Consider the following 15115-nt stretch of genomic DNA (forward strand, 5'->3'; position numbering starts at 1 on the left):
CATATCAGCCGTTTTTAAACATATAATACCTATAAAATGTTCAGTTAAACTGTAATAAAAAAATGTTTATTTGTATATAAGGAACATGTCGTGAACGAGATAGCTATTAAAATAAAACTATCACAACTCGACATATATCAGGAGAACATAATGTCAAATGTAGTCTGGCTTTTTGAATTTCTGCTTTAGATAAAAAAATATTGACACTGAAATTATTAATATTTTATCCTCCTAAACATTCCCCTCTAACAATTCTGGTATTGTATGCCTACATGACTTTTAAAGCTGAACAAATAGTAAGAAAGAAAAGAGTCGGTTTCCTGTAATAGTGTGTATATTCTGCTTCTGTAAGTGTTGTTTTATTTATATTTAATACAGTAATATTTGTGGAAGAGTTTTTTGTGTATTTCTTTATAAGAACAAAACTACACGATGGGCTAACCGAGCAGCCTCCATCAAAGGTATCAAAACCCGCAATTTGGCTTTATAAGCTCTTAACCTTGCTGCCGAGTCTTCACGAGAGCCTATTGTCTTCATATACTCAATACTTAGTCACAAGAAAAGCTTTATAAACAGCAGAACACTGAAACTTAATATACTGTCAGTATCACATTTGACTTCTTGACAAATATGTTTTTTAGATTGCGTAAGTACGTTAGAAGGAAAATAATGGTGAAAAATACGTCACTGTATTAAATCATAAACTGAGCGGCATTTAAAAGGCAACAAGTTGTAAAATGAGTTGTTTCATACAAAACTTATGTTTAACTTGGTGTATTAAAATTGTTTAACTGTATGCATGTTGTTGCGTTTCTAATGCTTCTCAGTATATTTTAGGTTAATTACAGATTTCATTTTGGTATTTTCTTAATTATATGAAACCTTGCCAAGTGTTAAAGCATCTGAATAGCATTAACATACATTAACGGTTTCTCCTAAGGACAAATGTCTTGCTGTCTTAACCTGTCTGATGTACTTTTATACATAACACTGTTCGAAAACAGTTAAATATTAGCAGAAGCTTTAAATCTGAATAATTTGATTACATATTTTCTGCTAACAGGAGGATGTTTCCTACGCTGAGAATTTCGTTTAGTAATATCGACGTTGAGACCAAATATGCTGTACTAATGGACATCGTCCCGGTGGACAACAAACGGTACCGCTACGCTTACCATCGGTCCTCTTGGTTAGTTGCCGGTAAAGCTGACCCTCCTTCCCCGCCTCGCCTCTATCTCCATCCGGACTGTCCTTTCACTGGAGACCAACTGAAGAAGCAGATAGTTTCATTTGAAAAGGTTAAACTGACCAATAACGATATGGATAAACAGTGTCATGTAAGTATTAAAAATCACAAACACACAAAAGAAGTTATTTATAAATATCATACAATGTCTATAGTGTTATTTCAGTCTCACTTAGTTTGTTTCAGATGGTGAAGTTAAGTAACTATTCAAGAAAATTATGTTCCAATGTTAAGCCTACAATTTATATAAAGTGCTTTTTGGAATTCTTTCAAAATACACAAAAGCTTTACAAGATTTATAAAACGACAGATCCCCAACACTGTATTTTGTTTTTTTCAGATCGTTCTAAACTCCATGCACAAGTATCAGCCCAGGATCCATTTGGTTAAACTCAGAGAAGATCATCTGAATCCGCCTCACATAACAGATTTGGAAACTGAGCTAACCAGAACTTTCGTCTTCCCTGAAACTGTCTTTACAGCAGTGACGGCTTACCAGAACCAACTGGTACGTTTGTGCAAACGTGTTGTTCGTACAAATTTTTAATTAACGGCAAGAGACACGGATCTCTTTTGATTGTGTGTTCCCAAATAAAATTTATTTAAACACCTAAACAAGCCTTTCCTTACAAATGGTTAAACACAACCTATACCAGATCACAGTAATAACTTGGTATACAGCCTAACCACTTTAGTTGAAAGAACAGTCGTATACGATATAATATTTCTTGGCAGTTTCGATGCAAAATCTTATTCTTAATTGCGCTAAAGTTTTGTATAAGTTATAAGTAATCGTTAAAGGGAATGTGTGTATTTGTAAGTGAATTATATGCATGCAATTTACGCAGAACTGTAACACACAAACTAAGTGCTTGTTGAATTTATATCTGGACATAAATGATAATGCAACTTGAAAGCAAAAGTAGCTCATTTATCGTACATGGTGGATTTTATGATAGAATATAATTTACAGTACAAATACGTAATTACAGTAAATTGACTCTTCTTTCTTAGGGTATAAAATATACTTTGAATAATTCTGATTAGGTTACTCATATTGACAAATTAATTGTACCGTTCTTCGTATAACTGTTATCGTATTGATTTTAATTGTCTATATTACAACGTAGCTTTTCGTGTTTCCTGTTTATATTTCTGGCTTTATGGATTATTGTACGTGTTTTTGTTATACGTCTGATATCTCGCACATGTGTATTGATTTTGCTCTTTTACATGGGTATTTTGTAAATCTTGAAGTTTTTCTTCATTTTATTTTATTATTTTTATAGCCTATGTGTTATAAATATACGATGCAATAATATTTCTGTATGTAATGTATTGAATATACCCATTGCTTTGAATTGTTGGTTTACTAGTTCTGTTGTTGCTTTCTATGTTTTTAATATATTAGTTTTACAATACCATTACTCTTTCATTACTTTACAGCTTTTTTATATCAGTAAATTTCATGTTATTCCAGCTGATTTGTTGTTGTATTAAGGTATATTTACTTCATTATTGATAGGTTATCAGTTTTTATATTACAAATATTATTATGTTTTCTATTTTTTATAATTTATTTTATGCCGTCAGATTACGAAACTGAAAATTGACAGCAATCCATTCGCTAAAGGTTTCCGAGATTCCTCTAGACTTACTGATTTAGAGAGGTAAGTTTCGAATTTTTAGGTGCTTATTTTTTACAGAACAAATGTCACTCTCTGAAAAGAATTGTATATGAAATTAACTCCAATAAACAAACTGTATACAAATATATCTCCAAAATGTGAGGTAAACTTCTTGCAGTTTATAGATTTACACACAGGCGAGCTATTCATCCTTTATTGAAAAAATAGAAGTAGGCTTATCTTATTGACGTACTGAATTCAACTTATTCTTGCAGTTCTAGTATTATAAAAACATTACCAGCCTATGTAAGATAATTACAACTAAATTATTTTGAGAAGGAAAGAACTGAGACTATTTTGAAACGAATGTTTCAGTTGATATTAGTATTTCTATATCCCACTAATGATAAATTCAAAAACAAGTGTTAAAAGGGAGATTTGTTTTTTATTATTTTTATTTGATCGTACATTATTTTTATAATATGAGTTGTTTTGTCTAGTTCCGCTATAAGTAACTTTTAACGTTTTATAAACTTATTTCTTGACAACATAGTCATCAAAATACAGAAATAATACCATCATAACTATGTATTTTCAAGAACCATAATTTTGCTTCTATGTATTATCTCATTTTAATGAAACCTAAGACGTTACATAAACAACATCGATTGACAATCAGAATTCAAAAGCTTTATTATATGTTTTTTATTTGTATTATGCTTGAACATTTGGATACCAATTTAAATATTAAAATATTTGAAAACTTTCGAATAATGGATTTCACACTACTACTTGAGTAACAACTTATTAGCATAGAAATAAAGGTTTTAAAACGAGGGGTTGAATTAGAATGATTTAATTTTAATTTGGTCTCGTGGTAGATCAGCAGTAAATTTATGGACTTATAATGCTAGTTTAGGGCTCGATTTCCCGCAGCGGACAGAGCGCATACAGTCCATTTTATAGCTATGCCCTAAAAGGAATGAAACAAAATCATATTTATGTTGCTTGAGCAAAATCGAACTATATATAATTACCCATCATACAGTATTATACCAAGCACGAACAAAATTAATAAGAACAAAATATGAATTACAATTACATGAATTACAAAATCAAAAGACATTCTTCATCACCGTAAACGAATTACGGCTAACAGTCACATTGTTTGTTTGTTTATGTCCGGGAATGATGAAAACCAGTTACCATAGAATATCAGATACGTAATGAAATCCTTAAATTTTCCTAAAACCTAAGATTACGAATTAAATTTATCTTTCAAAGTCACATTCTCATAACTCTATAATTAATAATTTATCAATAGGTAAAAATAGAAGACAAGAAACGTACGCCAGATGAACTTGAGCTTTCCATTAACCGAATAACACATGTATGTTTAAGTAGTGAGTCATACAAATAAAAACAAGGAATAGAACAAATAAACCTTAAACTGTCCAAACAACTGAAGTACACACTATTTGTTGAAGAGTCGTATTTCCTAATCATAACATGATTTTATGATCACGTACAGAAATTGATGAAGACTTTTTTTTTCAAGCACAAAATCATAGTATTTTCATTATTTACAAAAATTCAACGTGTAAATACGTAGATCAATATTTTTATATTAAGAAAATAAAGAAAACGGCTTAATTTTCTGTCTGATTTTATTTTTTTATAAATTATACGCTGCAAAAAATAAACCAGCATCTGAGAATATGTTCCACGAAACTAACCAACCACTTTTTACCCAGCTGGGCAAACGTTGTACGCAACTCACCATTTCTTACCCGACAAAACCAAACACACAATATCTGAACATATGTCAAGTATACCACTAACCCTTTTTATTCGACACAAAACAAACGCATAAGGTCTACATATATGTTGAGTATGCCATTAACCCTTTTCGTTCGAGAAGAATAAGCATATAAAGTCTAAACATAAGTCGAGTATGCAACTAACCTCTGTTACCCATCTAAACCGAACATACTGAACCTAAACATACGCTGAGTATGCAACTAACTTTTTTTATTCGACAAAATACAAAAACATTGTCGAAACATATCCTACATGTATCACTAACATTTTTATCCTTTAAGGTATTTAAACATTTAACTCCATTAGGTAAGGCTGACAGCCTGGGTTACACATGCCTGCAGGCCTGAAGCTCTTTTCTAGTGTCTACGGTATGGTATTCTATGCAATACTGGTCCAAACATAAGAATATGCAAGAGTCAAATGAACCCTGTTTCTTGTGGGCTAATTTTAAAAGCAAATCAAAACGCGTGGGAAAAATAGTAAAGAATAGATCAATCTAATGTCGTATTGTAAGAGAAAATGGTGAGAAATTTAGCTTCGTCTAAAGAAACTTCATATACATAACTGTTTTAATAGTTGTATTAAAGTAGTCTATAATAAATTCTATTTTTTAGTGACACTTTTTATAATTTACTATATAAGCTAACAAAAATTAAACAAAATACTGGGAAAACATTCAACATTACCAATAGTGACAGGTATTGTTACATGTGAAATTTTGTGTTCATAAAACACTGTACAAAACCTATACGTATGCAGTATGACAGAGGGTGAACGAATATTCATATACGATGCATTCTCTCAGAAATAGGTGCTTGAGTATAAACCTTTCCTAGTTATACATCACCTGCGAAGAGCACTTCAGTTCTGTGCACGACACGAGATTTGTTTCATTCACATACTAAGTATATGCTGTCACATGTCAGACAAATAATATACACATATATATATTACACATCATCTAATCCTTGTATGATAGGCAGAGTTTATCGCTACCATGATATTATATCTTGATTTACGTTGATTTTCGTGTAATATTTACAAAACATATAAACGTATTAATTTAGTGTGTCTAATCCTCAACAAGGACGCTGTATATGTATGCACGTAGAAACATCTGGCATTGCTGGGAATATCTGTATCTATGTTTATCTGTTTTTATCTCTATTTATTTTTGCCCACTTAATAATATCTTTTTTCCTTACAAACATACCATTAACGGAATCGATGTGCCGATCTACTTTTTACCGACATTTTCACTTGTAATTATCTACAGTCACCTAACTTACCTTTGCGTCTGTTTCTATCGGTGTGTCATTCTACGCGTCGTTTAGTAACAAGATCCACTCACCTAAGCACCAAGAAAACGTTAATCAGCCACAGTTACTGTATGATTCGTCACATTATGTGCTTGCATATTTAGGCCAATAAAACAGTTCATGTAATAAGTATTACACAAAGTGTTTAAAGTGTCATATACTATTAGTAATTAGTAGCGCATTTCGAATATCAGTTTCAAGTTGACGTGTGGATATAGACTCGAGAATTTATCCCTGACCGTCTGTCTTTTGTTTCATAAAGCTGACTAACACACGTTTACAAGTGAAAAATTAGAGACATGAAAACATCTGATTACAAAACACGTGGATTGCACGCGAAGTTTAGCGGTAGACTTCTTTTATTGAAAAGCCTTAAGTCTTTTCTCATTTTGTTGAAGCATGTTAGAACTGGTTTATTTTTTTCATATGATATTTCTACTGTATTTTCTAAGGCGACCCAGAGTTGGGTCTTGGGTATCGTATATAGACTTTTCATGCTTTAAATTTAATTCGTATTTTTCGTAAGTCTTTCTTCTTAAGCCTTGGCTTTTCACCAGAATAGCTCAACATTCCTGATATGACAACCAGTTTTTTTAGAGGGGTTCTTCAATAGCCAGCCATTAAATAGTTTTTGATTTGTTAAATTTTGCCACTGCGGTAGATTAGTTCATGACATCGGTAATGATTGACAGCTTCAACAAATAAGGCAAGAGCAGCAGGACTTTCCTAAACTGTATTTTCCTGCTTTTAATGAAAAGCATGACAATCTAGACTGTATTTCCCTAATGATAATGAACACCGATGTCTTTCTACGGTTCACAGGGGAATAATATTGACATCTTAAGAAGTTCAAAGTGGTTTGACATAAAAACCATTATTTGTGTGAGGATGTTCTATCAGATATTTTAGAATTTAATAATCTCATTCGAGATGGTGTTTTATCAGTTCTAATTCTTTCACTGTTAAATCATTATTTGATAAAGTCAATAATAATGCAAGATGCGTATTTCAGGAAATAATGTTAAATAGACTCGCAGCTTCTAGGAATGGCTGGAACTTTACTGAAGCAACATACTTAGCAAAGTTACTGACGGTTGGTAACTGTCTTAAAGTTATGATCTACTTACTGTTTGACTGTACCACTTTTTATTTCTTCTATTCTTTCCAAGAGGCACTCACTATTGCCTACTGTGAGCATTTCTCCAATACCTATTCTACTCTATGACTTTCCGTATGTTGTCCTACAATCTGATCTCGTGACACACCTTGCTATTCATTTTATTTTCCTTAAATAATGAATGATTTGAGCTCTGAATGGTCATAAATGGAAATAACAGTGATCAGTCCGTGTAATTATTTGGTTCTGGGTATTCCAAGGTTAGCTGTAAAGCTTCGAAATCTGCAATTTACTTGTTGTTTATAATAAATGTATAAATGGTTGTTTCCAAGTTTGTTATGTAGTGCGTGAGTGGCTAGCGTCGACATAAAATAGTTTATTCGGCGTTATGACAACTTCGGCTAGGACTGACGTTAATAAGCCAGTATGTGTTACAACGTTATTTTGTACATATATCAGTGAGAGCGGCGTCGTTATATCTAACTACCTTGTCATCTAGTTCGTGCGTGAATGAATTCATCAACGGGAATGTCTCTGTAAAAACACAACTGATATTATTCCCAGGAAGTTTATAGTTGTCGAAACGTGTTTTTCAAATACGTTAAATCTAGCTCTAGTTTGTTGGAAAGGTTTTGTTTTTAGATTTGAAGAAAAACTTTAGTTTTCAACGTTTTGTATTTAATATATTTTAACAAATAGTTATTGAAATTGCAATCTTCTCGTTCCAAGGTTAAATTATTCTCTTGTGGTAATTTAAAAACAGTTCTAATTTCATTATTACGTGCAACCATGTACCAGAATGTCGTCATTAATGTGTGTGTAGAACACTGCGTACTTTCAAAGACTCGGTATACGGTATTTTGAGACGTGTTGGTACTTTAAAATATTCCCATAAGTCAATCAAAGTAAATTTTTAGATTTAAATCTGTAGAAAATCTGGTAATTCAAATGCTCTCTAGTACCACTTATAAATATTCGGATAAAAAACAAACCAGCAAAACAACCCTTTTTCAAACTTTGTTACACTATTTTTGGCGGGAACAAGATGCCATTCATTTTATATTGTTCGACTTGGTAGCATCATAATTAAACATACATTAATTTCTATTGTTTTGAAGTTTAGCAAGAAACAAAGAGACCGCTTGACAACTTCCTAGCGTTTTTACTCATCTCTAGTATGGACTATCAAACAATAATTAAAATACACAATTTCTCATCTTTTTATGGTGTAAGTCTTTTTCCTTTACCTAATTTTTTTTTTACCAACAATGTAACCATTTAATTTCCGCGGAGGAACATTTTCTGGTAAAACCCTCTTTCTCACTTAATCTCGTGAGTACCGTTGTTATTTCTTTGTGATTATTCCGTAATAATATCTAAGTGTTCTGACGTTTCTAATACTTTTCATATATCATTATTTTTTTCCGTCGGAGCAAATTCAGATTTATTGCAAGGCTTTTTTTCCTCTTAATTATTTTTGGTACATGTTTTAATTATTCGAGATTCCACTACTCTATCGAAGCCTTAATACAGAGACCATTTGCAACCGAATATATTTTTCACCTTCGTATTGATCAGCTTGTGAAACTTTTTACATATTTCAAGCTACGGTGACACTATTTCATTCTGTGTTGCGTAAGCTATCTAAGCTACTGCGTATAGGCTTAGCATAGCACATATCCATAATACTCGCATATCTCGTACAGCATGTACACATAATACATATATAGTACGTATCTGTAGTACATGCACATCTCGTGCAGCACATGTTTATAATACAATTGTATTTCCGTATTTTTTAGAGGTAACACTTATCCGAACGTTCTTGAAACGACAACCATTTCGTCTACCTAAATTTTAGTGACATAAAATTAGTGTCTAATACAGGAGTGACTATTCTGGTACTTAAATGCCTGGCATTTATTATGACGAAATACGTCAATATTTGCAGCATCCAGAAGCCTTTGAAACACCACATAAGTAGTTTTTAACTATATATATCGCAGTGTTTCATAACTAACACAATCTTTATACTCACCTGAACTAGGCCTAAGGCTGAAAAAGTCGCTAAATAAATAATAATGGATGAGAACAGAATGGATGAATTTGTGTTCACTACATGTATATTTATGCCATGTTTACCCTTGTCAACAAATTACAACCGACCAAGAGTTGAGTTCTCACACAGACAAGCCAAATGTTTCAACCTTCAAAGTTATATGCACCCTTGTGTTTTGTAATATTTTGTTGTTTTTCCAAGTTACGTTATCTTCACTTTGAACTATGTATTAATTTTATCACTATCATTTTTTACCAGTGAATGATTTTTCCTTGTTTTTATTTTCATAAATCTACTCTTTCTGTCGCTCTTCCATATTATGTGCTGTATAAACACTTTTATTGTTAAGAATTATCTACGCGTTTTAACCTTTTTTTCTGTGTCATTTACTTAAGTTTCTCAAATTATTAGCTACCTTTTTTTCTGGTTTTTTATTCATTTCCATATTCTTAATTTATAGGATATTAAGAAAATATCACATTTGTTTTTTTATTATTTCTTTGATTTTTTTCTGCTTAACAAATGTTTCACGTCCTATTAAAGCAGAGGGACCATGGAAACACTTTTTCGAAAGTACGCTTTTCGTCATTCACCGTTTCGGACTCTAGTGGCTGGTGAAATAACCTCGAATCCAGTAACTGAAGCAGCAGGTAGGTAGGCGTTAGAGCATGGTTTTTAGTCTTCATGCATTCTGTATGTCTCTTAAATAAAACATGTAAGTTCTATAATTAATAATAACTATCTATTGCTATTCAACTTATTACCAGCCAATATCGTAAACATTTACCAAAAACAATATTTTTATACTATTCTGAAGGGAAGAAAATCAGTATGGTAAAATACTGAAATTTCATTTAATATTCGAGAAGTTAAACTGAATATGAAACAGCAAATACATATGTATCATAACACTGATTTGTTATAAATATAAGTAGTGTATTATTGACTTATGACAAATATGTATCATTAACTTGTTATAAATATAAGTACTGTATTATTGACTTATGACAAATATGTATCATTAACTTGTTATAAATATAAATACGATGCCATTGGCCTGTTATAAATACAAATAAAGTATTATAAACCTGTTATAAACATAAGTATGCTAATACTGACCTACTATAAATATAAATACTGTGTTATTGATTTGTTTTATCTCTTAGACGAATACATTTATATCTGTTACGTCATTCAGACATGTTCCTTTTGTTGTTATTTTTCTCTTATATTTTTGCTAATATGATATTTCCTTTTAATTTTAAAGATAAAATACACGAATACTTTAACTTAAGAATGATATAAAAGCATTAAATTCAATTAATCAAACGCTTCCTTTAGAAAACCTATATCAATAATTGTGTATTTAGCTCTTCGTATCTGCCTTTAAATACAGACTCTTTGAATCAGGTCTATACAGTTTCTGAAATTATCATATATAATATGTGAATACGTTTTTCTACAACTTGGTTTATATATGTAACCACATAAGATTTATGTTATTCTTTGCACATGTCTTGTCTCATCGCAGTTATAATACTTAATATGTTGTGCAACGTATGAACGGGTTCCAGAATGTGGAGAGACCGTCTATTTGGAGATAAATTTGAACATAAAAGTACAAACGTGTGCTTTCTGTTGTATATCTTTAAGAGGTTATGTAGAAAGTTTATTTCATGACAACAGCAACTTTCATGGCAATCAACTCTGCAACAGGTAATTGTACAAACAACCAAGGAATACGGAGTTAACGTTTTATAGGTTTCAAAAATATGTAGAGTTAAATGTACTACGGCAATAAACCGTTCAGACCAGAACAACATTGACAAGGCTTTGAAACCGTTGTTGTATCACAGACTGTGCAGATCCCATTTTATTACTTGTATATACAACGAAAACACATTGTCCCAATTATATTAGACATATCTTGATAAAATCTGTAGCTTGTAAATATTTAATTCTTCTGGTATTCTACATACTGTGATATAGGTCCATACGTGGAAGGGTCCAGTAGGCGATAAATAAAGTTTTATTAAAAATGTGGTTTTGTCAAGACAAATGGCCTTAAAATCCATTGTAAAATATATGATGATGTTTGGCAAAGAAAGTGGTCTTATAATACAAGAGGGCTTAAAATTCAGTGCAATACGATGCAGTAGATGTGGGTTATAAATATACCACTGATAGAACATAAACAATAGGGTTATTTACTAAAAACTACTGCGACTTACCATCGATAAAGCTCTGTAGGACTTGTACACTTTCTACAACGTGTCATCGTACATCTAGCTGCGGCCTGGCATGGCTAAGTGGCTAAGGTACTCGACTCGTAATCTTAGGGTCGCGGGTTCAAATCCCCTTCAATCAAACGTGCTCGCCCTTTCAGCCGTGGAGGCATTATTATGTCACGCTTAATCAAACTATTCGTTCGTAAAAGAGTAGCCCAAGAGTTGGCGGTTGGTGGTGATGACTAGCTGCCTTCCCTCTAGTCTTACACTGCTAAATTAGGAACGGGGCTAGCGCAGATAGCCCTCGTGTAGCTTTGCGAGAAATTCAAAACAAACCAAACATCCAGCTGGCCACAAAATACTTATAAGCATCAAGGCTTTCATAGGCCTCAAGGCCTCTTTCGGTATAAAAAGATGTTGTCAGGACGATGTCTTTATTTTTAACCTGTCGGACTTTAATGTTGGTTTGTAGTCCTAATTCGGGTCATCCGATTGCAATATCGACTAGTTTATTGGCATTTATCGTGATTATCATTCCTTATAGAATGGAATACAAACTTATTGTGTCAAAACTATTTTTTTCTGCAATTCTCTTCATATTTTGACTTGCATATATTGTTTAACTCGCAAGTAAATTATTGAAAAATGAACTGAAAACTAGATGATTGTGTAGCGAAGATCACGTTTCCACGGATAATGTTTACGTCCAATATGGCCGCAAATTGTTACCGTGTTTACTTTGGTTATATGACTATTATCAATAATCTTTATTGATTTTATATTTTAAAAAAATCCTTGAAAAATTTTCATTTATTGTTCTTGTAACATATGGTATTCAATTTCGTATATGAACGTTAATCGCTTTAAAGTCGGACATCCTAAAAGGTGGAAATTGTGTCCATTTAACATTAAATTATCTTATTTTACTGTAGTAGTTTGCATAAAAAAACAACTACAAAATATATTTTTATCTTCTACTAAGCAACGCAAACAAAAGTTCGTATGGTCTGTTAGGCAATATCCAAAAAAAAGAATAATAATTGGTGTGATAAGTACCCTAAAATGATTTGATTTGACGAGTGCCACAAGGAAAAGTTCATATGGTTTGTTGAATTTACTATTGCATATAAAGAACACTTGAGCTCTTAAGACTATAAAACAAAATAACATATGATCTGGTGAGTGTAGTAAAGGAAGAGAACATATTATCTCTTGAGCTCTGCAATAGTGGTACACTTGGTTTTATTAAGTCCTCACCTAGAATTTGTCGGGTCTGTTGGGCCTTACAGAGGAAATGAAAAATACATAAAGCCAAAGTATTGTGTTTCGGATCCTGTTATTTTGAAAAGGACAAATAATTCGTTTTGAACGAACGAAACAAGTATTAAAGCTTCACCTGATTCATTCAAGATATAATTTTAATGTTATTTATGTACATATTTACAAATCAGATTTGCAAACAGTTTGTTCCATAAATCATTATTTTAAGCTGAGTTTACGTGTTTGTTTGTTTTGAATTTCGCTCATAGCTACTCGAGGGCTATCTCCGCTAGCTGTCCCTAATTTAGCAGTGTAAGACTAGAGGAAGGTATCTAGTTATCAGCACTCACCGCCAACTCTTGGGCTACTCTTTTATCAACGAATAGTGGGATTGGCCGTAACATTATAGCGCCTTCACGGCTGAAGGGGCAAGCATATTTGGTGTGATGGGGATTCGAACCTGCGACCCTTGAATTACGAGTTGAATACCTTAACCACCTGGCCATGCCAGACCTTTTACGTATTATGGAATTGATGAGATCATTTGGTTGCAGTGAGAATGACAAATTTTAATATATTAAAGTATATAAAATAATTATCAGCAACATAACAGAAAACTTCACCAGAAAGATAAAAAAAAAAGCAGTTGTGATAAGAAATACGTCGCCCTTAAACAAAAGTTTTGCTAGATGTTTTAAAGAGAAAATTGCTATCTTGCAGGAAACTTTGCGGAGGAACATGAACATTATGTACAAACGTACACTATCAGATTATAAACTGGTTACGGGTTTCAACAGTTCCCGTCTATTGTTAGACATAACATAGATTTTTTTCATTCGTATTAACATTTCCTATTTTCATTGTTATATACTTGGTTCTGTTACTGGTAATGTGATAAAACTTCCTTGTTTCAATACTCAGTAGAATGGAAAAAGAATTTTGTAGAGAATGCTTCAATCTCATGATAAAGTTTTTATTTTCATAAAAAGCTGAATCTTCCAGTTAACCTGAAGATGACCTAAGAAGGTCGAAATGTTGTTCTGTACTTTATTTTAATTAAAGTTTTAATATCCATACCAACCGTCTTATGAATACAGTCTTCCTCAACTATGTTTGCAGAGCTTCGTATAGATATTTAAGCAAATTCTGATCACCGTTGATTACTCTGCTAATTGAGATAAAATACAAACCATTTAAATTTAACTTGAGTGCAGATGTGTCTAATTACTTTTTTATCTTACTTTAAGTATTAATTACCTTAACTAATATTTCTATGTTTTATACTAGGCAGAATAACTCCTCCAACGGAACTGCTTCTCATGGCCAGCCAAGTCGGAAATCCCTGGAAAATGCCAGGAATCCCTCTAAGCATGACCGATCTTAGTTCCCTAATGACTGTCCAACAGCAACAGGCAAACCAGTTTGCCGGATTTTACTTGGGTCTGCCAAGAACAATTTTCCCCATGGTCTCAGCTCCAAGTATAATGACTGGAGCTACTGGATCCAACGAGGGCACCTATGGACATATGTCACTGTCTTCAGCACTTGACTGTTCCTCGTCCAGACCCGTTCCGACGTCTTTGTCAACTATATCTAGCGTAACTGATAGAAATGCTTCATTCTCTCCTAATCATATATATAGTTCTCAGCTTCATTTATCCACCTTATACTCTGGATTGAAGTTTCATCCATACTTAAGGCCCAGTCTCCTTCAAACCACCAGTTCAAAAAACACCAGTAAATACTGAAAGTAAAGGACTTTTACCTTAAGTGCTTTGCCGAACCTTTAAAACTAACATAAAAAATACCTTATTATCATGTATTTCACAGTCTTTCAAATACTTTATGACTGATCTCACCTAAGCAAGTCAAGTTTCTTCGTTTCGTGACTTCATAAAAGACAAAAAATAAATTTAATAATTCTCTTAAAAGAGGTGAATTTATGATTCTTGTTATATCAGTTCTATATTAAGAAATAATATCTCACTCGAAATTACGTTTAAGGTTTTCAGCTAGAAAAAAAATCATGTACTGTTTGACTTCCAAAATTCATAAACATTAAATCAAAGTGAGAAATTTTTGGATCACAGAGATGAACAGATGATATATCATGTAAAAGTAGTAACTGATATCTATGAAGTACAATTTAAACAAAATGGTTCACTTAAGTTCATGTCTTTTATATGTATATATTACAACGATTGCATTATAAATTTGGTGAGAATACTTCTGGCATACAAGAAAAAAAAATTTAAATTAAGTTTATATTTTCCTGAATTCGAAATTTTAAGAGTTACAAATTCTTCGAATGCTATATAAGTATAAAAAGGGGATTTTTTTAAATGGTTATCATAAAGAAAAATATTTTGTGATGACGAGAAATCCACTTGAAGTAAAAAATATATTCTCAAGACGGCTGTTTTGTACTTCATTTTGA

At 32.2% G+C, this 15115-nt stretch overlaps 1 protein-coding gene across 2 annotated transcripts; it reads left to right on the plus strand.

Annotated features, from left to right (window-relative positions):
* The first annotated feature begins 1068 nt into the window (after positions 1-1068).
* Positions 1069-14875, plus strand: LOC143232780 (T-box transcription factor TBX20-like). Of its 2 annotated transcripts, none has more exons than XM_076469632.1 (5): positions 1069-1337; positions 1587-1754; positions 2840-2916; positions 9737-9840; positions 13966-14875. In XM_076469632.1, exons 1-5 carry the CDS (start codon positions 1131-1133, stop codon positions 14424-14426), a joined length of 1017 nt encoding a protein of 338 aa, XP_076325747.1. In that variant the 5' UTR covers positions 1069-1130; the 3' UTR covers positions 14427-14875. The 2 variants fall into 2 exon arrangements, with proteins under 2 accessions (XP_076325747.1, XP_076325047.1); XM_076468932.1 differs by having other exon boundaries at positions 9734-9840; positions 13966-14867.
* Positions 14876-15115: the final 240 nt, after the last annotated feature.

This window comes from Tachypleus tridentatus, chromosome 1, assembly GCF_004210375.1.
Source record: "Tachypleus tridentatus isolate NWPU-2018 chromosome 1, ASM421037v1, whole genome shotgun sequence".
In the NCBI taxonomy this organism is placed as follows: domain Eukaryota; kingdom Metazoa; phylum Arthropoda; class Merostomata; order Xiphosura; family Limulidae; genus Tachypleus; species Tachypleus tridentatus.

What these genes read in the sequence shown, in the direction of transcription:
- LOC143232780 (XM_076468932.1), top strand. Translation starts at nt 1,131, where the DNA reads ATGGACATCGTCCCGGTGGACAACAAACGGTACCGCTACGCTTACCAT. An exon ending in CGGCTTACCAGAACCAACTG is followed by an intron (nt 1,755 to 2,839) that starts GTACGTTTGTGC and finishes TTATGCCGTCAG; the next exon opens with ATTACGAAACTGAAAATTGA. An exon ending in AGACTTACTGATTTAGAGAG is followed by an intron (nt 2,917 to 9,733) that starts GTAAGTTTCGAA and finishes GTCCTATTAAAG; the next exon opens with CAGAGGGACCATGGAAACAC.